Here is a 16,253-nt window from a genome sequence, read left to right on the forward strand (position 1 = left end):
TACCTTTTATTTTATGTACTCTAAAGGTGCCCCTGATTTCATTTATCATGGAATAGTTTGTTAAAGTAAACAATATTCAATACACATTTGGAAAATTATACTGGCCTTTTAATGCTATTTATTCTTACACCTAATGTAGTGTTGAGGTCTTAAATCTTTAGGCATTGGTTGTCTCAAATGTGTCTAATGTTCAACTTCATTAAACCAGAAAATAGTTTTTATTTACAAAGAACTTTATATTTTTTAACAAGTTCCAAATTAGACCTTTAATGTTTAGCAATAAATATTTATCATCAATGTTGCAAGCTTGAAATGCACATAGATATTAGAAATGGTATAATCTGATATTTTAATGTTACATCTAGAATGTTTTATTTGGGAATGTGACTATCAGTCGGGGTGTAGAAGTCATGATTAGTGTGAAGCTCAACAATACATTCAGAGAAAGGCCAACCAGTCAAGCAAATGTGACAATAGAAAGTTAAACCATTTCCCATGGATTATCAGTGTGGTTCAATAAATCAGGGCAAACCCAGGCAATAGCCACGTGTCCTGGAAAATGGAGGATGTAAAAATTCACCAACAACCAGACAACTTTCTATCTCTGTCTTTCATTTTCATACCTAGTCAGTCAATGCTTTCTAGCCAGACACCACTAGGAAGTCATCCGCAACTGAACAAATTCCTTTCAATGCTCATTGCAATGAGAGAGACCACACATTATGGAAAGTCATGGGGAATCTCATAATAAAGGATACCGTGGAAGACATTATGGGTTTTGTGCACTGGCTAGGTAAATTGGGGACAGGTTCAAGGAAACAGGGATTCACCTTGACTGTATGCTATAAGGGGCAGTGGTAATTCTATGAGTAACTTAATAAATTTTATCTAGAGGGAATAAGACTATAGTGAGGCTAATTCTTATAATTGGTAGAGAAGCAGTGATCACTCATATTAACCAGGAGAGGGGGATGTTTGGTATTGTCAACCTTAAAAATAAAATAGCCGGTGATGTTATGGATCAGATGAGTTTGTTTGGGAATAGGAGAGGAATGACAATTCTGGACAAGCCAACTGTGGCAAACTGTAGGCAAATATGAAGAGACAAAGGGAAGGTCAACTTTTATTAGGTTGAGGAGGAAATTGGGGAGGGTTGTTTTGAACAGAAGTTCATCAGAGAAGAAAGAGTTTGAGGTTGTGGAGGCTTCCCTTGGTTACAGGCGAAAGCGCATTATTGCTGGGGCAGAGAGGCACCTTCCTTCTTTTTCTTAAAAGCGGGAGATAAAATGCTTCCTTTTTCTGCTGGTTATGCAGGCTGCAGCAAGTGGTGTGGTGCATATATTGATTCCCTCTTCAAAGCTTCCCCAACTCAATATTAAATGAAGTTCCCTTTCCTCGTTTTCACAGTATTTGGTAGTATGACAATTAAAGGACTAGAATTTTTACATATAATGGTTTATTTAATCGTCAAAACAAGCCACATGATCAGATAGCTGTTATTACTATTAACAGGAAAACTGAAGCAAAGAGGTTAATTTATTTCCCTAGGAAAATGTGGGATTTGAATCCAAGCAGTTTGACCTCCAAGTCTCATGCTAAGTACCACTGTGTGATGCCGCTGGTTCAAAATGTTAACTCTTCTTTAGCTGAGATCTGTGCAATGCTTGTAGATTCTTTCCTGATGTCCAGAGAGATGTCTCATTTCCTTTTTCATTCACAGCAGTGGTTTTTCAAATCTGGATGCCATTTTGTAATCACCTGGGCAAACAAACAAACAAACAAATAAATAAATGGGTGCCCCACGCCAGGACAACTGAAAGTGAATCTTTGGGGTATTGTCTGTACATGTGCAGCTTTTAAAAGCTTTTTAGGGGTTCTGATGCACAGTGAAGGTTAAAAATTCCACTGTGTGCAAATCTAGAAATAGGAAATAAGATGAAATAGTGCAGAGGTACCCTGTAACATAAATATTCATTGACCACGAGAAATACTATTTCCTAAAGTATGTCTCAAATTTAAAAGATGAAATGTATGAATAACATTCTGAATTCTGAGGATTTTTTGGTTTTGTTGCTATGCATTGTGATTTTACATGGCATCGAAAATCATTGCTATGACAGGTAGGATCATTCTTACTCTCATTTCCTCTCACCTTTCTGCCTGAGTGTCATCATTTTGTTATGTTCATTATGCCTATATTGTTACTATTTATAACACTTATATTCGATTCTGTCAGTGTTCTGTGTCATTTTACCTGAATTCTCCAATTTTATTTATTTTTCAATTGAAATATTGGATGGCTGGATTTCTTAATTATTTTGTTTTTCTAACAAAACTCTTTTTAAGGGTAAATATCTTCTTTTTTTAAATATGTGGCTGACATCCTGACTGGGAATAAAATTTGAGTGTTATTCTTTATTTTTCTCTGTGCTGTAGGGACAGTATTCCATTGTGTTATGTCTAGAAAATAGCTTGGAAAATTGGAGATCAGGCTGATAACTCCTCCCCTATAAGTGACTTGCTTTGTTTGGCTCTAAGCTTTTTTATATTCACAAAATGGGTGGAGTGTACAAGAGGATGAAACCTGCTCAAAAACATTTCTTTTGTAAATTTGGCATGTGAGGTATTTCTTGTATTCTTTTTGAAGTTAAAGTTATTGGTTGAAACTGAGTCATGAAGAGGCTTTTTTTTCTTTTTTTTTTTTTTAAAGAAAATCATAGAAATTAATCTTTATTTACAAGATACTCCGAGACATGAGTTGTTTTGTTTTGTTTTTAAAGAAAAGTGTGGAATGAAGAGACTTTTTCTAACCTTTCATTAACTTGGATGATTTTGTATTGTACCTGATCTTTTTCATACTTAGGCAGAATACATTCAACATTTCATCATTAATTATGGTATTCACTCTACAATTACTCTGTAGATTATGTTCTGGAATTTATATCCTTTCAGTTTTCTAGGAATTTTTATAAAGAATACTATTTAATTGTATATATTATATACAGTTGACCCTTGAACAAATGGTTTTGAACTGTGCAAGTCCACTTCTATGTGGATTCTTTTTTTGATAAATGCAGTACTGTAAGTGTATTTTCTCTTCCTTATGATTTTCTTAATCACATTTTCTTTTTACTAGCTTACTTTATCGTAAGAATACAATATATAATACATATACAAAATATGGGTGAATCGACTGCTTATTTTTTCAGTAAAGCTTCTGGTCAATACTAGGCTATTAGTAGTGATGTTTTGAAGGAGTCAAAAGTTATACACAGATTTTTCAATGCACAGGGTTTAGTGCCCCAAATCCCATATTGTTCATTGGTCAACTGTATATCTATGTATCTATCTATCTATCTACCTATTTTCAATAGTATGTTAAATTGATTTTTAAATGCAAATTAACCTGCATTCCTGGCACAAATTCAATTTTGTTACAGTAGCTAATCTGTTTTTAATACCTTGCTAGATTAGTTTACTAATACAATAAAACCTTGGATTGTGTAACTTGTTCTGCGAGTGTTTTGCAAGACGAGCAAACATTTCTCATAAATTTTAACTTGATAAATGAGCAGTGTCTTGCAATGCAAGTAGTATGTGAGGCTGAACGTCACACAGTAACAGGTGAGCCAATGGTTCTGGAAATTCACTTTGATATACAAGTGCTTTAGATTACAAGCATGTTTCTCAAATGAATTATGCTTGCAAACCAAGGTTTTATTGTGTTTAAAATTTTTGCTTTAGTTTACATGAGTGAAGATTTGTAATTATTTTATAGTACTTTTTAGTTTTTTGTTGTAATTTTATGCAAATATCAACAATTGTAACCTATTTCCTCCTTGTAGACTTCAAAAGAGTTTCTAGAAAATTGGAATTGCTTGTTTCTTAAATTTTATAGAATTTACTGGTAAAACTATCTGGACCTGTTATTTCTTTTGTGAGATGATTTTAAATGATTAAACCAATTCCTTAATTGTTATAGGATAATTTTTATTTTCTACTCTCCATTGAGTAAGATTATGTAACACATGAAATTAATGAATTTCATCTAAATTGCAAGAATATTAGCATAATATTATTCATAGTTTATTGTATTTGTCCTCTCATATGGAACTGCTGTGATTCTTTTTTATTTTCAATATTGATTTATTATACTTCTATTTTTTTTAAGTTTGTTTTTGAGAGAGAAAGAGAGACAGTGCAGGGGAGAGACAGAGACAGACACAGAGGGTCTGAAGAGGGATCTGTGCTGACAGCAGAGAGCCTGATGCGGGGCTTGAACTCATTAACCATGAGATCATGACCTGAGCGGAAGTCAGAAGTTTAACTGACTGAGCCATCTAGATGCCCCAGTATACTTCTTGTTTTATTTTAAATCAGTCTTTGTCCATGGTAATTATCAGCTTATTACATGAGATTCTTTATTTTCTTTCTAGTTTAATGATGCACTTAATATAGAAGTTCTACCAAATATTATATACATTACCTTAATCTCATGTGGTTGATCTTATAATTATTTAGCATTCACATATCTTCATAATTCAGAAGCAAAATGATTTTTGCATTAAAGTACATATTATATTGTATTTCTAAAGTGTTTTAAAGTAATTAAAAATGCACTGTTATCTGTTATAAATGTAAGCACAAAACTCCTCAAAAATACTAGCAAATAGAATCCAACAGCATTTTAAAAGGATTAAACAAAATTACTAGGTGAGATTCATCCCAGGAGTGCAAGATCGGTTTAATATATACATTCCAATCAGTGTGATACTCCACATTAATAGAATATAAAGAAAAATAAAAGAGACCATTTCAAAGGATACAGCAACAATGGAATCATATATCCAGCAGGAGACTTATACCAAGAATATATAAAAATACAACTGAACAATAAAAGAATAACCCAATTAAAAAGAAAAAAAAAGGAGATACTCAGATGGCCAACGAACACATGAAAAGACACTCAATATCATTAGTCATTAGGGAAATGCAAAACAAAACCACAATGAAATAGCACTTGACACCAACTTAGATGACTAATTTTTTTTTTTTTTTAAAGGAAAGAAACACTCTAACAAGTATTGGGAAAGATTTATAGAAATTGGAACCTTATATGCTGCTATAAAGATTATAAATGGTACAAACTGCTATGGAAAACAGTTTAATGTTCAACAGTTTAACATTTCTTAAAGTGTTAAAAAATAGATTGATTCAGCATTTCCACTCATTGGTTTATACTCAGAATTATTGAAAATATATATATTCACACAAAAATTCCTATATAAATGTTAATAGCAGCATTATTCATGATATCCAAAAAGTGGAAGCAAAGCAAATGCCCATAAACTGATGAATAGATAAACAAAATGTGGTATATATATAATGGAATGTTACTCGGCTATAAAAAGAAATCAAACATGGGCACCTGGGTGGCTCAGTCGGTTGAGCATCCAACTTCGGCTCAGGTCATGATCTCATGGTTCATGGGTTTGAGCCCCGTGTCGGGCTCTGTGCTAATAGCTCAGAGTCTGGAGCCTGCGTCTCCCTCCTCTCTGCCTCTCCCTCGCTGGCCCTCTCTCTGTCTCAAAAATAAATAAATGTTAAAAAATATTAAAAAACAGAAATGAAACATTAATACATGCTATAGCATGGATGAACCTCAAAAGCATTATGGTAAGTTAAAGAAGCCATAGCACAAAAGGGCACATATTTTGATTCCGTTTCTATATGTTTAGAACAGGCAAATCCATGGTGACTGAAAATAGGTCAGTTTTTTGTTTTTTGTTTTTCCAGTGGAAGAGAGAAGAGGGAAAGGGGGAATGACAGCTAATAGGTATGGGATTTCCTTATGTATTGATAAAAATGTTCTAAAATTAAATAGTGGTGGTGCTCATACAGCTCTGTAAATATATTAAACATTAATGAATAGGACATTTGAATTGGGTGAAATTTATGTTATATGAGTTATATATCAATAAAGCTGTTATAAAACTGTACTATTTTAATCATCTAAAATATAATTTAAATAATCATGTTTATAAAAATAGTATGTGTATTTATACCTTTAATGCATGAAATGATTCAGTTTTATGTTTAACAGTCATATCTCTAATTCATAACACTATTTAGGACTATTTTAGTATTTCTGAATATTTGAAGTAATATGATATAAAAACAGGGAGAAATATAACTTCCGAATTACAATTTAAACAAATTTCCGAGGATGCCTGGGTGGCTCAGTCAGTTGTTATGTCTGACTTTGGCTCAAGTCATGATCTCATGGTTTGTGAGTTTGAGTCCCACATCGGGCTTGCAGCTCAGTGTGGAGCCTGCTTCAGATCCTGTGTCTCCCTCACTGTCTGCCCCTCCCCTGCTTTTGGTCTCTCTCTCAAAAATAAAATAAACATTAAAAAAAAACCCTTCAGTCCTTTTTAGAGTTCCATATCTCTCCCCCTTTACAGTAGTCTTAAATAACGTCTTTGCCTGTTAAAAAAGAAAATTTCTGGGGCGCCTGGGTAGTCCGTTATGTGTCCGACTTCAGCCAGGTCACGATCTCGCGGTCCGTGAGTTCGAGCCCCGCGTCAGGCTCTGGGCTGATGGCTCAGAGCCTGGAGCCTGTTTCCGATTCTGTGTCTCCCTCTCTCTCTGCCCCTCCCCCGTTCATGCTCTGTCTCTCTCTGTCCCAAAAATAAATAAACGTTGAAAAAAAAAATTTCTGAATTTTCTCTTTCCTGATAAAGGAGGACTAGATGAGCTTGCTCCTTCTCTCTCTAAAAAACAAACCTGGACCAACACTTCTCAGGTGGTAATATGAATATAACTCACTTGGAGTTTTTGCTAAACTTTTTATGTTTTAGGAGTTTTTGTGTGGGGCCTGAAATTCTGCGTTTGTGACAAGGTTCCATTTCATGAAGTTGCTGCTGATTCACATAGCACACTTTGAGTAGCAAAATCTTGGATTATAGTAGAGAGAATAGCCTAGATCAACAGAATTAACAGCAAACTAAAAAAGCCGAGAAATCCTTGATATACCTCAACCTGTGGTAAGCTGTGGTAGGGGCGTGGTAGCAGCCTTGTGTATGAATGACAGGCTACAGGTGTGGGATCAGATTAAGAAAGTGTGGTTCTTACTTCTTTTCAACACTGTTCCGGAGGATTATTGCCATCCTGTTCACACAGACAGCCATGTTTGAACAGCAAAAATGCATGCCAAGTGCTGCTTAAGAAGTAATAACAAAGCAGGTCCAAAGTTGTAATGGGTTGAAGAAAAATAGGTGCCACTGTTTTTCCACTCAGGGAGGTAGAAGACTGGGAAGACTTTCATTCCATCCTTAAAATAACAGCAAAAACATATACATAACATCAGCCAAAAACATACAAATAGCAAATTCCCAAATGTTTTAAGCTCCCTTAGGAAGCTAAGGTTGTAGGGCAACAAAGTAGCCTAAAGTTCAAGGAGGAGGTGTTTACAGGAAGAAATGGCATGATAACAATTGTCTACTTGTAGTAGAGACAGCTAGGCACTGATAAGAGATGAGTTAGGATGGTTGGTGAATTGGTAGAGACCAAGAGTACAGTCCTGAGAGAGCATGAAGTCCCTAGGGGCCCCAGCATTAGGGAGAGTCTGCATCTTCTTGCAGGGTTTTACTCCACAAACCTCACTGGTTGCTCAGGGAATTAACTATGGAGTGAGTCTGGAGAATGTATCCCTCTTGGCATAGACCTGGGGGAGGGGCATGCAATTCACCCAATGCCTCTGTTCCCTATAGAACAAAAACAGTAATCTATGGGCAGAAGGACCACACATGCACACATGGTGAAATCTCACTGGAGCTGAAAAAACAAATGAAAAATAATAATAACAACACTACCAACAACAAACCACCTCTACCCCTGGGAAAGGGGCTGAAATTCAATATGACAGTCAAGTAGAAAATCCCAAAGAATCTATAATAAATCTCCTAGGATCAGTACAGTTTGCCATGGTTGTAGGATGGATATATAATCAGTATATAAAAATAAATTGTTTCTATATAGTGGCAGCAAACAGTTGGAATTTGCAATAAAAAAATATAAGCACTGGGTGTTATATGTAAATGATGAATCGCTAAATTCAACTCCTGAAAACAGTATTACATTATATGTTAACTAGCTAGAATTTAAATAAAAACTGTATCTCTCTCTCTCTCTCTCTCTCTCTCTGTGTGTGTGTAATAAAATACTTAAATATGAATTCAGTGAAATATATGCAGGATATATATACTGAACGTTAAAAAATAGTGAGGAAAGTAAAAGGACTAAATAAATAGAGAAATATACCATGCACATAGAACTGCAAGACACAATATTAAGATAATTTTTGTCGGCTTTGCCAAATTGATCTATAGATTCAATGTAACCCTAGTGAAAATCCTACCTCACTTTTTTTAGTAGGTATCAATAAGTTGACCCTAAAATGTACTTGAGAATTTGGGGGATGAAACTTTTCTGTATGGAAATGTGGTAAATACGTGACAACACATCCCTCAAAATCCTAGAAGTGTACACTACTAAGAATGAATGTTAGTGCATGTAGTTTTTTTGTTTTGTTTTTTAATCAGCCAAGACATAGAAGTAATCCAGGATTGAATGCAGACTGTGTCAAATGAATCTAGCTGCATTACAAATGTTTGACAACCTCGTTGAATATAATGGAGAAGAAAGGTGCTGACTAAATTGCCTTTTGAAAGCAATATCACAACTGCATACTCTAGAACTAAAGACAAAAAGATCTGTACATGCACATGATACTCTGCTTTCTTGCAAGAGTATGGGTTTGCAATTCCAAAATTATATTTATACTAGAGTTAAACAAATAAGTAAATATGTTGTCGGTAACAAAAGCCAGGTTTTTCACTCTTGAAGAGTGAAGTTAGGAATAAGGAAGGGGGGCTGCCTGGGTGGCTCATTGGGTTAAGCGTCCAACTCCTGGTTTTGGCTCAGGTCATGATCTTGCTGCTTCATGGGTTTGAACCCTGTGTTGGGCTCTGTGCTGGCAGCATGGAGCCTGCTTGGGATTCTCTCTCTCCCTCTCTCTCTGTGCCTCCCCCACTCATGCTGTCTCTGTCTCTCTGGAAATAAATAAATTAACTTTAAAAATTAAAAAAAAAAGAAATAAGGAAAAGAGGAAGGTCATAATGAGTCCTTTGGTGCTGATTGCAGTTGGTGGAGTTGGAAGTAACAGTGTAACAGTTTTTGCTATATTGTAATCTATTTATTGGCTTCTAGTTAGGAGATTTTTCATGAGTTGTTTTCCTGTCATGGGTGTGATCTATCCTCAACAAGATGTTAAATCCCTTTAGAGTAATTTCTGTCTCTTCTCTAATATTGATACAAGATGACATTGGGATATTTAGAGGACATGGTCCATATCAAATACTTCATGACTGATTCACTATCAACTTGAAAGCCTAGTAAATTGTCTTTTTCAGATTAAAGTTAGAATTGCTTCCAATTTTTAAAAAATGAGACCCTTTGCTTTTATTAAAAGCCATAGGTGGTCCATATACATTAAGAGAAGCACATTTAGGTTATAAATATTCAGTCAACCAGAAATGAGCATTTTAAACTCATTACCTTGTCTCACATCTTATATCAGATACACAGTTATTTATAGGTTTTTATCAGGAAAAAATACTTTGAAATATATAACAGAAAATGTTTGCTATGTACTAGTTGAAAATTTCTAGTGATCTTTGATAGACTGATTTTGCAATAATATGCTATAGAACTCCAATTGATCAACTGTTTAATGTTGTAGCATCTCAGATGAAAACATACCAGGCACTGTTTTTGTGAAGTGTCTAGGACATCTGTTGCTCCCGGGAAATCTGTCTTCCAGTTCCAGATGTAAAGCAATCTTGTTTTGTGAAGTTAATATACATATCATGAACGTATCTTACCATAGTTTCTTCTTCACAGAAAGTGAGAGTCAAGGAATTTGAGGGTATTTGTGAAGACTGCCAGTGTTTCCCCTTGATTTCAGATAAGACATCATCTCAGACCTTTAAGAATTTAAGCCATTTGGAATACTTGTTTGTTGCTTTTGTTTTCTTTTCAAGTTCTTAATTTTAATCCCAGTTAGTTAATATACAGTGCTGTACTAGCTTCAGATGTACAACATAGTGATTCAACAACTAAGTACATCACCTGGTGCTCATCAAGACAAGTGCACTCCTTAATCCCCATCAACTATTCAACCTACCTCCCCACCCTCACTCCCCCAGCAACCACCAATTTGTTCTCTGTAATCAAGAGTCTGTCTCTTGGTTTCTCTCTCTCTCTCTCTCTCTCTCTCTCTTTTCTCTTTGCTCATTTGTTTTGTTTTTCACATTCTACACATGAATGAAATTACATGGCAACCAATCCTCTCTGACCCATTTTGCTCAGCATAATACTCACTAATTCCATCCACAGTGTTGCAAATGGCAAGATTTCATTCTTTTTTTAGGCTGGGTAATATTCTATATATCACATCTTCTTTATACATTCATCAGTTGGTGGACACTTGGACTGCTTCCATATCTTGGCTATTGCAAATAAAGCTGCTATAAATGTAGGGGTACATGCATCACTTTGAATTATTGTTTTTGTATTCTTTGGGTAAATACCCAGTCATGCCATTACTGGATCATAGGGTAGTCCGATTTTTAACTTTTTGAGGGACCTCCATGTTGTTTTCCACAGTGGCCGCCCCAGTTTGCATTCCCACCAATAATGCACGAGGGTTCTTTTTTTCCCACACAATCACCAACACCTACTGTTTCTTGTGTTGTGTGATTTTAGCCATTCTAACAGGTGTAAGGTGAGATACCTCATTGTAATTTTGATTGTATTTCCCTCATGGTAAGTGATGATGAACATCTTTTCATGTGTCTTTTGGCCATCTGTATGTCTTTTTTTGAGAAATATCTATTATGTCTTCTGCCCATTTTTAATTGAATTAGTTTTTGGGTGTTGAGTTGTATATGTTCTTTATATATTTTAGATACTAATCCTTTCCAATTATCATTTGCACATATTTTCTCCCATTCTGTAGGCTGCCTTTTAGTTTTGTTTATTCTTTCCTTTGCTGTGCAGAAAGTTTTTTATTTTGATGCAGTCCCAAGTTTGTTTTTGCTTTTGTTTCCCTTGCCTCAGGAGACATATCTAGGAAAAAGTTGCTACGGCCAATGTCAAAGAGGTTACTGCCTGTGTTCTCTTCGAGGGTTTTTATGGTTTCAGGTCTCACATTAAAGTCTTTCATCCATTTTGAATTTATTTTTGTGTATGGTATAAGAAAGTAGTCCAGTTTCTTTCTTTTCCATGTTGCTGTCCAGTTTTCCCAGCACCATTTGTTGAAGAAACTATCCTTTTCTCATTAGATGTTCTTTGCTGCTTGGTCAAAGATTACTTGACCAAACAGTTGTAGGTTTATTTCTGGATTTCCTATTTTGTTCTTTTGATATATGTATCTTTTTTGTGTGTGTGCTCGTACCATACTGTTTTGATCACTACTGCTTTGTAATATAACTTGAAGTCCGGAATTGTGATGCCTCTAGATGTGCTATTCTTTTTCAAGGTTGCTTTGGCTATTTGGGGTCTTTCGTGGTTCCATACAAATTTTAGGATTGTTTTTTTTAGTGCTGTGATCAATGCTGTTGGTATGTTCATTAGGATTGATTTGAATGTGTAGATTACTTTGGATAGTATAGACATCTTAATAATATTTTTACTTCCAATCCTTGAGCATGGAATGTCTTTCCATTTCCTAGTGTCATCTTCAATATCTTTCATCACTATTTTATAGTATAGGCCTTTCACCTCTTTGGATAGACTTCTTCATAGGTATCTTAATGGTTTTTGTGTACTTGTAAATAAGGCTGATTCCTTAATTTCTCTTTCTGCTGCTTCATTATTGGTGTATAGGAATGCAACATATTTATGTAGATTGATTTTATGTCCTGCAACTTAACTGAATTCATTTATCAATTCTAGCTGTTTTTTTTCATGGAGTCTTTTGGGTTTTCTATATATAGTATCATGTCATCTGCAAATAGTGAAAGTTTAACATCTTCCTTACTGATTTGGATGCTTTTTATTTGTTTTTGTTGTCTGATTGCTGTGGCTAGGACTTACAGTACTATGGGATAGAAGTAGTTAGAGTGGGGCTCCTGGGTGGCTCATTCGGTTAAGCATCCAACTTTTCATTTCATCTCAGGTCCTGATCTCATGGTTCTTGAAATTAGCCCTGTGTCAGGCTCTGTGCTGACAGTGTGGAGCCTGCTTGGGATTCTCTCTCCTTCTCTCTCTGCCCCTCCCCTACATGTGTGCTCCCCTCAAAAATAAATAAATAAACATTTTTTTTTTTAAAGAGAAGTAGTGAGAGTGGATATAGCTGTCTTGTTCTCATCCATAAAGGAAAAGTTCTCAGTGTTTCCCTTTTAAGGATCATGTTAGCAGTGCGTTTTTCAAAGACGGCCTCTATTACGTTGAGGTATGTTTCCTCTAAACCTGTTTTGTTAAGGGTTTTATCATGAATGGATATTGTTCTTTGTCAAATGCTTTTTCTGCATTTATTGAAATGATCATACGGTTCTTATCCTTTATCTTATTGATGTGATGTATCATATTGATTTGCAAATATTGAGCTACTCTTGTAACCTATGTAACACAATGATGTGTTCATTGATATAAGTGGGGTACTAAAGTCCCTTACTATTATTGTATTATTGATCCATTCCTTTATGTTTATTATTAAACTGTTTTATGTATTTGGGTGCTTTTGTGTTGGGTGCATAAATATTTACAATTGTTTTATTTTTTTATTGCTTCCCTTATTCTTATATAGTATCCTTATTTGTCTCTTGTTACATTCTTTGTTTTAATGTCTAGTTTGTCCAGTACCCTTTGGAAACTTTTTAGAAAAAAGGCAATGTCTCATTCAACATAGCAAAACTTTCTGATGTTTATGTCACCCTTTTTTCCTCCCTAATATAGGACAATCTTTAAGATATTTACCACATATCTAGATATTTTCACGTTGGTTTTAGTCTCAGTGTAGCAGTCATCTCTATAACTGACCCATTCCTTTTATTACCCCTCCATCTTCTATTAACTTTTATAGATAAAGTCTGGTTTCTTTAAGCCATAAATCTCCAACCCTTTCCACATACTACCAAATCTGGATTAATTTCTTCAACAGTTAGGGAAACTGGCACCTAAACTTTAGAGTTACAGGAAACCTCATGCCTTCTGAGTCGCCGTCCCCATGTTGATGATCATTGATCAAACATTTGAATGCTAGGGTACTCAAGAGAATGACTAATGTTGAAATACTGGAATGTTCTTCCATTGCTGCATGGTAATATATTCTTCAGAGTTCTTCAATTAGAAATAAAGGGACCAGGGGTGCCTGAGTGGCACAGTCAGTTGAGCATCTAACTCTTGATTTCAGCTCAAGTTATGATCCCAGCGTCATGGGATTGAGCCCCACGTTGGCCTCCATGCTGAGTGTGGAGCCTGCTTAAGATTCTCTCTCTCTGTCTCTCTTCCTCTGCCCATCTCCCCTGCTAGCTCTCTCTCCATATCTAAAAAATAAAAAACAACAAAATAAAAATGAAGAAACCAGTTTTCAGTTGCTTATAAAACCCTACAGATATATTTCATGTATTAAGCTTCTGAGTTTTATATTTTGCCTATATTTGCAAAATAGTATTTTTTTCTTTTTCAAGCAAAGGCAATTTTTCTTACTGTTGCTCAAATTTTAATAAGATAGCACTTATGCTTTTTTCCCCCACTTTTCCCATTTTTCTTTTTTTTATCAGTCCATTTTCCTTTTGAAGGAATAGAAAATTCCAGATTATTTCCCTCTTCTTTTGTGTGTCACTTTGGAAGAAAATCTCTCAAGGACTGTGATTCCTTGAAAACCAGAGAAATAAAGCCAGGCACATGTTCTCTTTTCCTTTATGTTTGAACTGTCCACTAAATATCTCCATAGTGTGAATGATTTTGAAAGCATTTTTTTTCTGTAATGTCTGTCAATTTTAAATATATTCTGCATTATACAGTGATAAGATCAGAATACATTTAGACAGTACCATAAGTTATCTTTCTAGAAAAGCAAAACTAATGTTATATTTACTCTCCGTCTTTTTTGTGACAGGAGTTATTCCCTCTGAGAGATGGATAGTAAATTTTGACCAGGACCTTTTAGATGGCCTTGTTTTTGCAACACAATTGGGAGCCTATTGTCCATTTTTGGTAAGAGTCATTTTTATGCAGAATGGTATTTATTATTTGAAAGAACTTAGTAATTAAAATTCAAAGTATTGTCTATAAGCTGATTCTTTTAAATGTTTTTTAAACATTTAAAATGTCGTACCTGAATATGAATGGCTAGCATTCTATTTTTGTTTATTCTGTTATTTTGATTGTGATAATCTACTTCCAGATGTTAATATTTAAATGGTTCTTTGCTAGGGGCACCTAGGTGGCTCAGTCATTTAAGCATCCGACTTCAGCTCAAGTCATGATAACACAGTCCATGGGTTAAAGCCCTACATCGGGCTCTGGGCTGATAGCTCAGAGCCTGGAGTCTGTTTCATATTCTGTCTCTGTCTCTGTCTCTGTCTCTGTCTCTCTCTCTCTCTCTCTCTCTCTCCCTCTCCCTCTCCCTCTCCCTCTCCCTCTCCTCCTCCCCCACTTGCACTCTGTCTCTCTCTCAAAAATCTTAAAAATCTTTTAAAAAATAAAAAAAAAATAAATGATTCTTTGCTAAACTAAAGAGAACAGTTAAAAAGCAGTAATTTTTATTCTATTACTAAAGATTTGATTGTTGTCTTTTCAAGATTGAGTCACATCTTATAAATATGTATACACAACCAAAAAGTTCTGAACAGTATCTGCACAACTGCCTGATCGTTGTGAATGTACTTCGTGAAATTGGCTTTGACATTGACATACAGGTGGGTGCCTTTATATCACACATTCCGTAAGTCTGAGTTTCTTCTTTCCATATTATTTTCTAGTCTTATTACGTATGATTAGAAAATAAAAATTGTATATTTTTAGTTTATAAAATGTGATTTTTGTAGGTGTACAATGTGATGATTTAATATACAATGTGAAATGATTACCACAATTGAGTTAATTAACACATCTATCCCCTCACATACTTACCATTGTGTGTGTGTGTGTGTGTGGTGAGAACACAAGATCCAACATCTCCCCATTTCCCCCATCTCCCTCTGGTGGCAACCACCATTCTACTCTCAGGTTCCATGGATTTGACTTTTTTGGATTCCACATACAATTGAAATTAAAAAAAAAATACTTGCCTTACAGTGTCTGGCTTATTTTACTGAGCATAATGTCCTCCCATTTCATCCATGTTGTCACAAATGACAGGATTTCTTTTTTATGACTATTCCATTGTGAGTATATACCACATTTTCTTTATCTATTCATCCGTTCACAGACAGGTTGTTCCAGATCTTTGATATTATGAATAATGCTGCAATTGAACATGGGTGTGCAAATATCTCTGAGATGCTGATTTCATTTCCTTTAGATATATACCCAGAAATAAGGTTTCTGGACCATATGGTAGGTCTGTTTTTAATTTTTTAGAGGACCCCCATACGGTTTTCCATAATGGCTATATAACAAGGCACATTTCCATCAACAGTGTGCAAAGATTCCCCTTTTTCCACATCCTTGCCACTGCTTCACCTCTCTTTATATATATATAGAGATAATATATATATATATATAATTTTTTATATATATATAATTTTTTTTAATATATGAAATTTATTGTGAAATTGGTTTCCATACAACACCCAGTGCTCATCCCAAAAGATGACCTCTTCATTGCCCATCACCCTCCCCTCCCTCCCACCCCCCATCAACCCTCAGTTTGTTCTCAGTTTTTGTTTTTTTTTTGTTTTTTTTTAATTTTTTTTTTTTCAACGTTTATTTATTTTTGGGACAGAGAGAGACAGAGCATGAACGGGGGAGGGGCAGAGAGAGAGGGAGACACAGAATCGGAAACAGGCTCCAGGTTCTGAGCCATCAGCCCAGAGCCCGACGCGGGGCTCGAACTCCCGGACTGCGAGATCGTGACCTGGCTGAAGTCGGACGCTCAACCGACTGCGCCACCCAGGCGCCCCTGTTCTCAGTTTTTTAAGAGTCTCTTATGCTTTGGCTCTCTCCCACTCTAACGTTTTTTT

At 35.3% G+C, this 16,253-nt stretch overlaps 1 protein-coding gene across 1 annotated transcript in view; it reads left to right on the forward strand.

The window, feature by feature from the left end:
• The window catches only part of CFAP47 (cilia and flagella associated protein 47), a 553,185-nt gene that overhangs the window by 226,430 nt on the left and 310,502 nt on the right, over positions 1 to 16,253 (forward strand). The window contains exons 34-35 of the mRNA XM_045471009.1: positions 14,186 to 14,283; positions 14,871 to 14,987. Of these exons, the coding sequence (XP_045326965.1) occupies positions 14,186 to 14,283; positions 14,871 to 14,987 (215 nt within the window). The remainder of the gene's footprint in view (positions 1 to 14,185; positions 14,284 to 14,870; positions 14,988 to 16,253) is intronic.

The sequence above is a fragment of the Leopardus geoffroyi genome, chromosome X, assembly GCF_018350155.1.
Source record: "Leopardus geoffroyi isolate Oge1 chromosome X, O.geoffroyi_Oge1_pat1.0, whole genome shotgun sequence".
NCBI lineage: Eukaryota > Metazoa > Chordata > Mammalia > Carnivora > Felidae > Leopardus > Leopardus geoffroyi.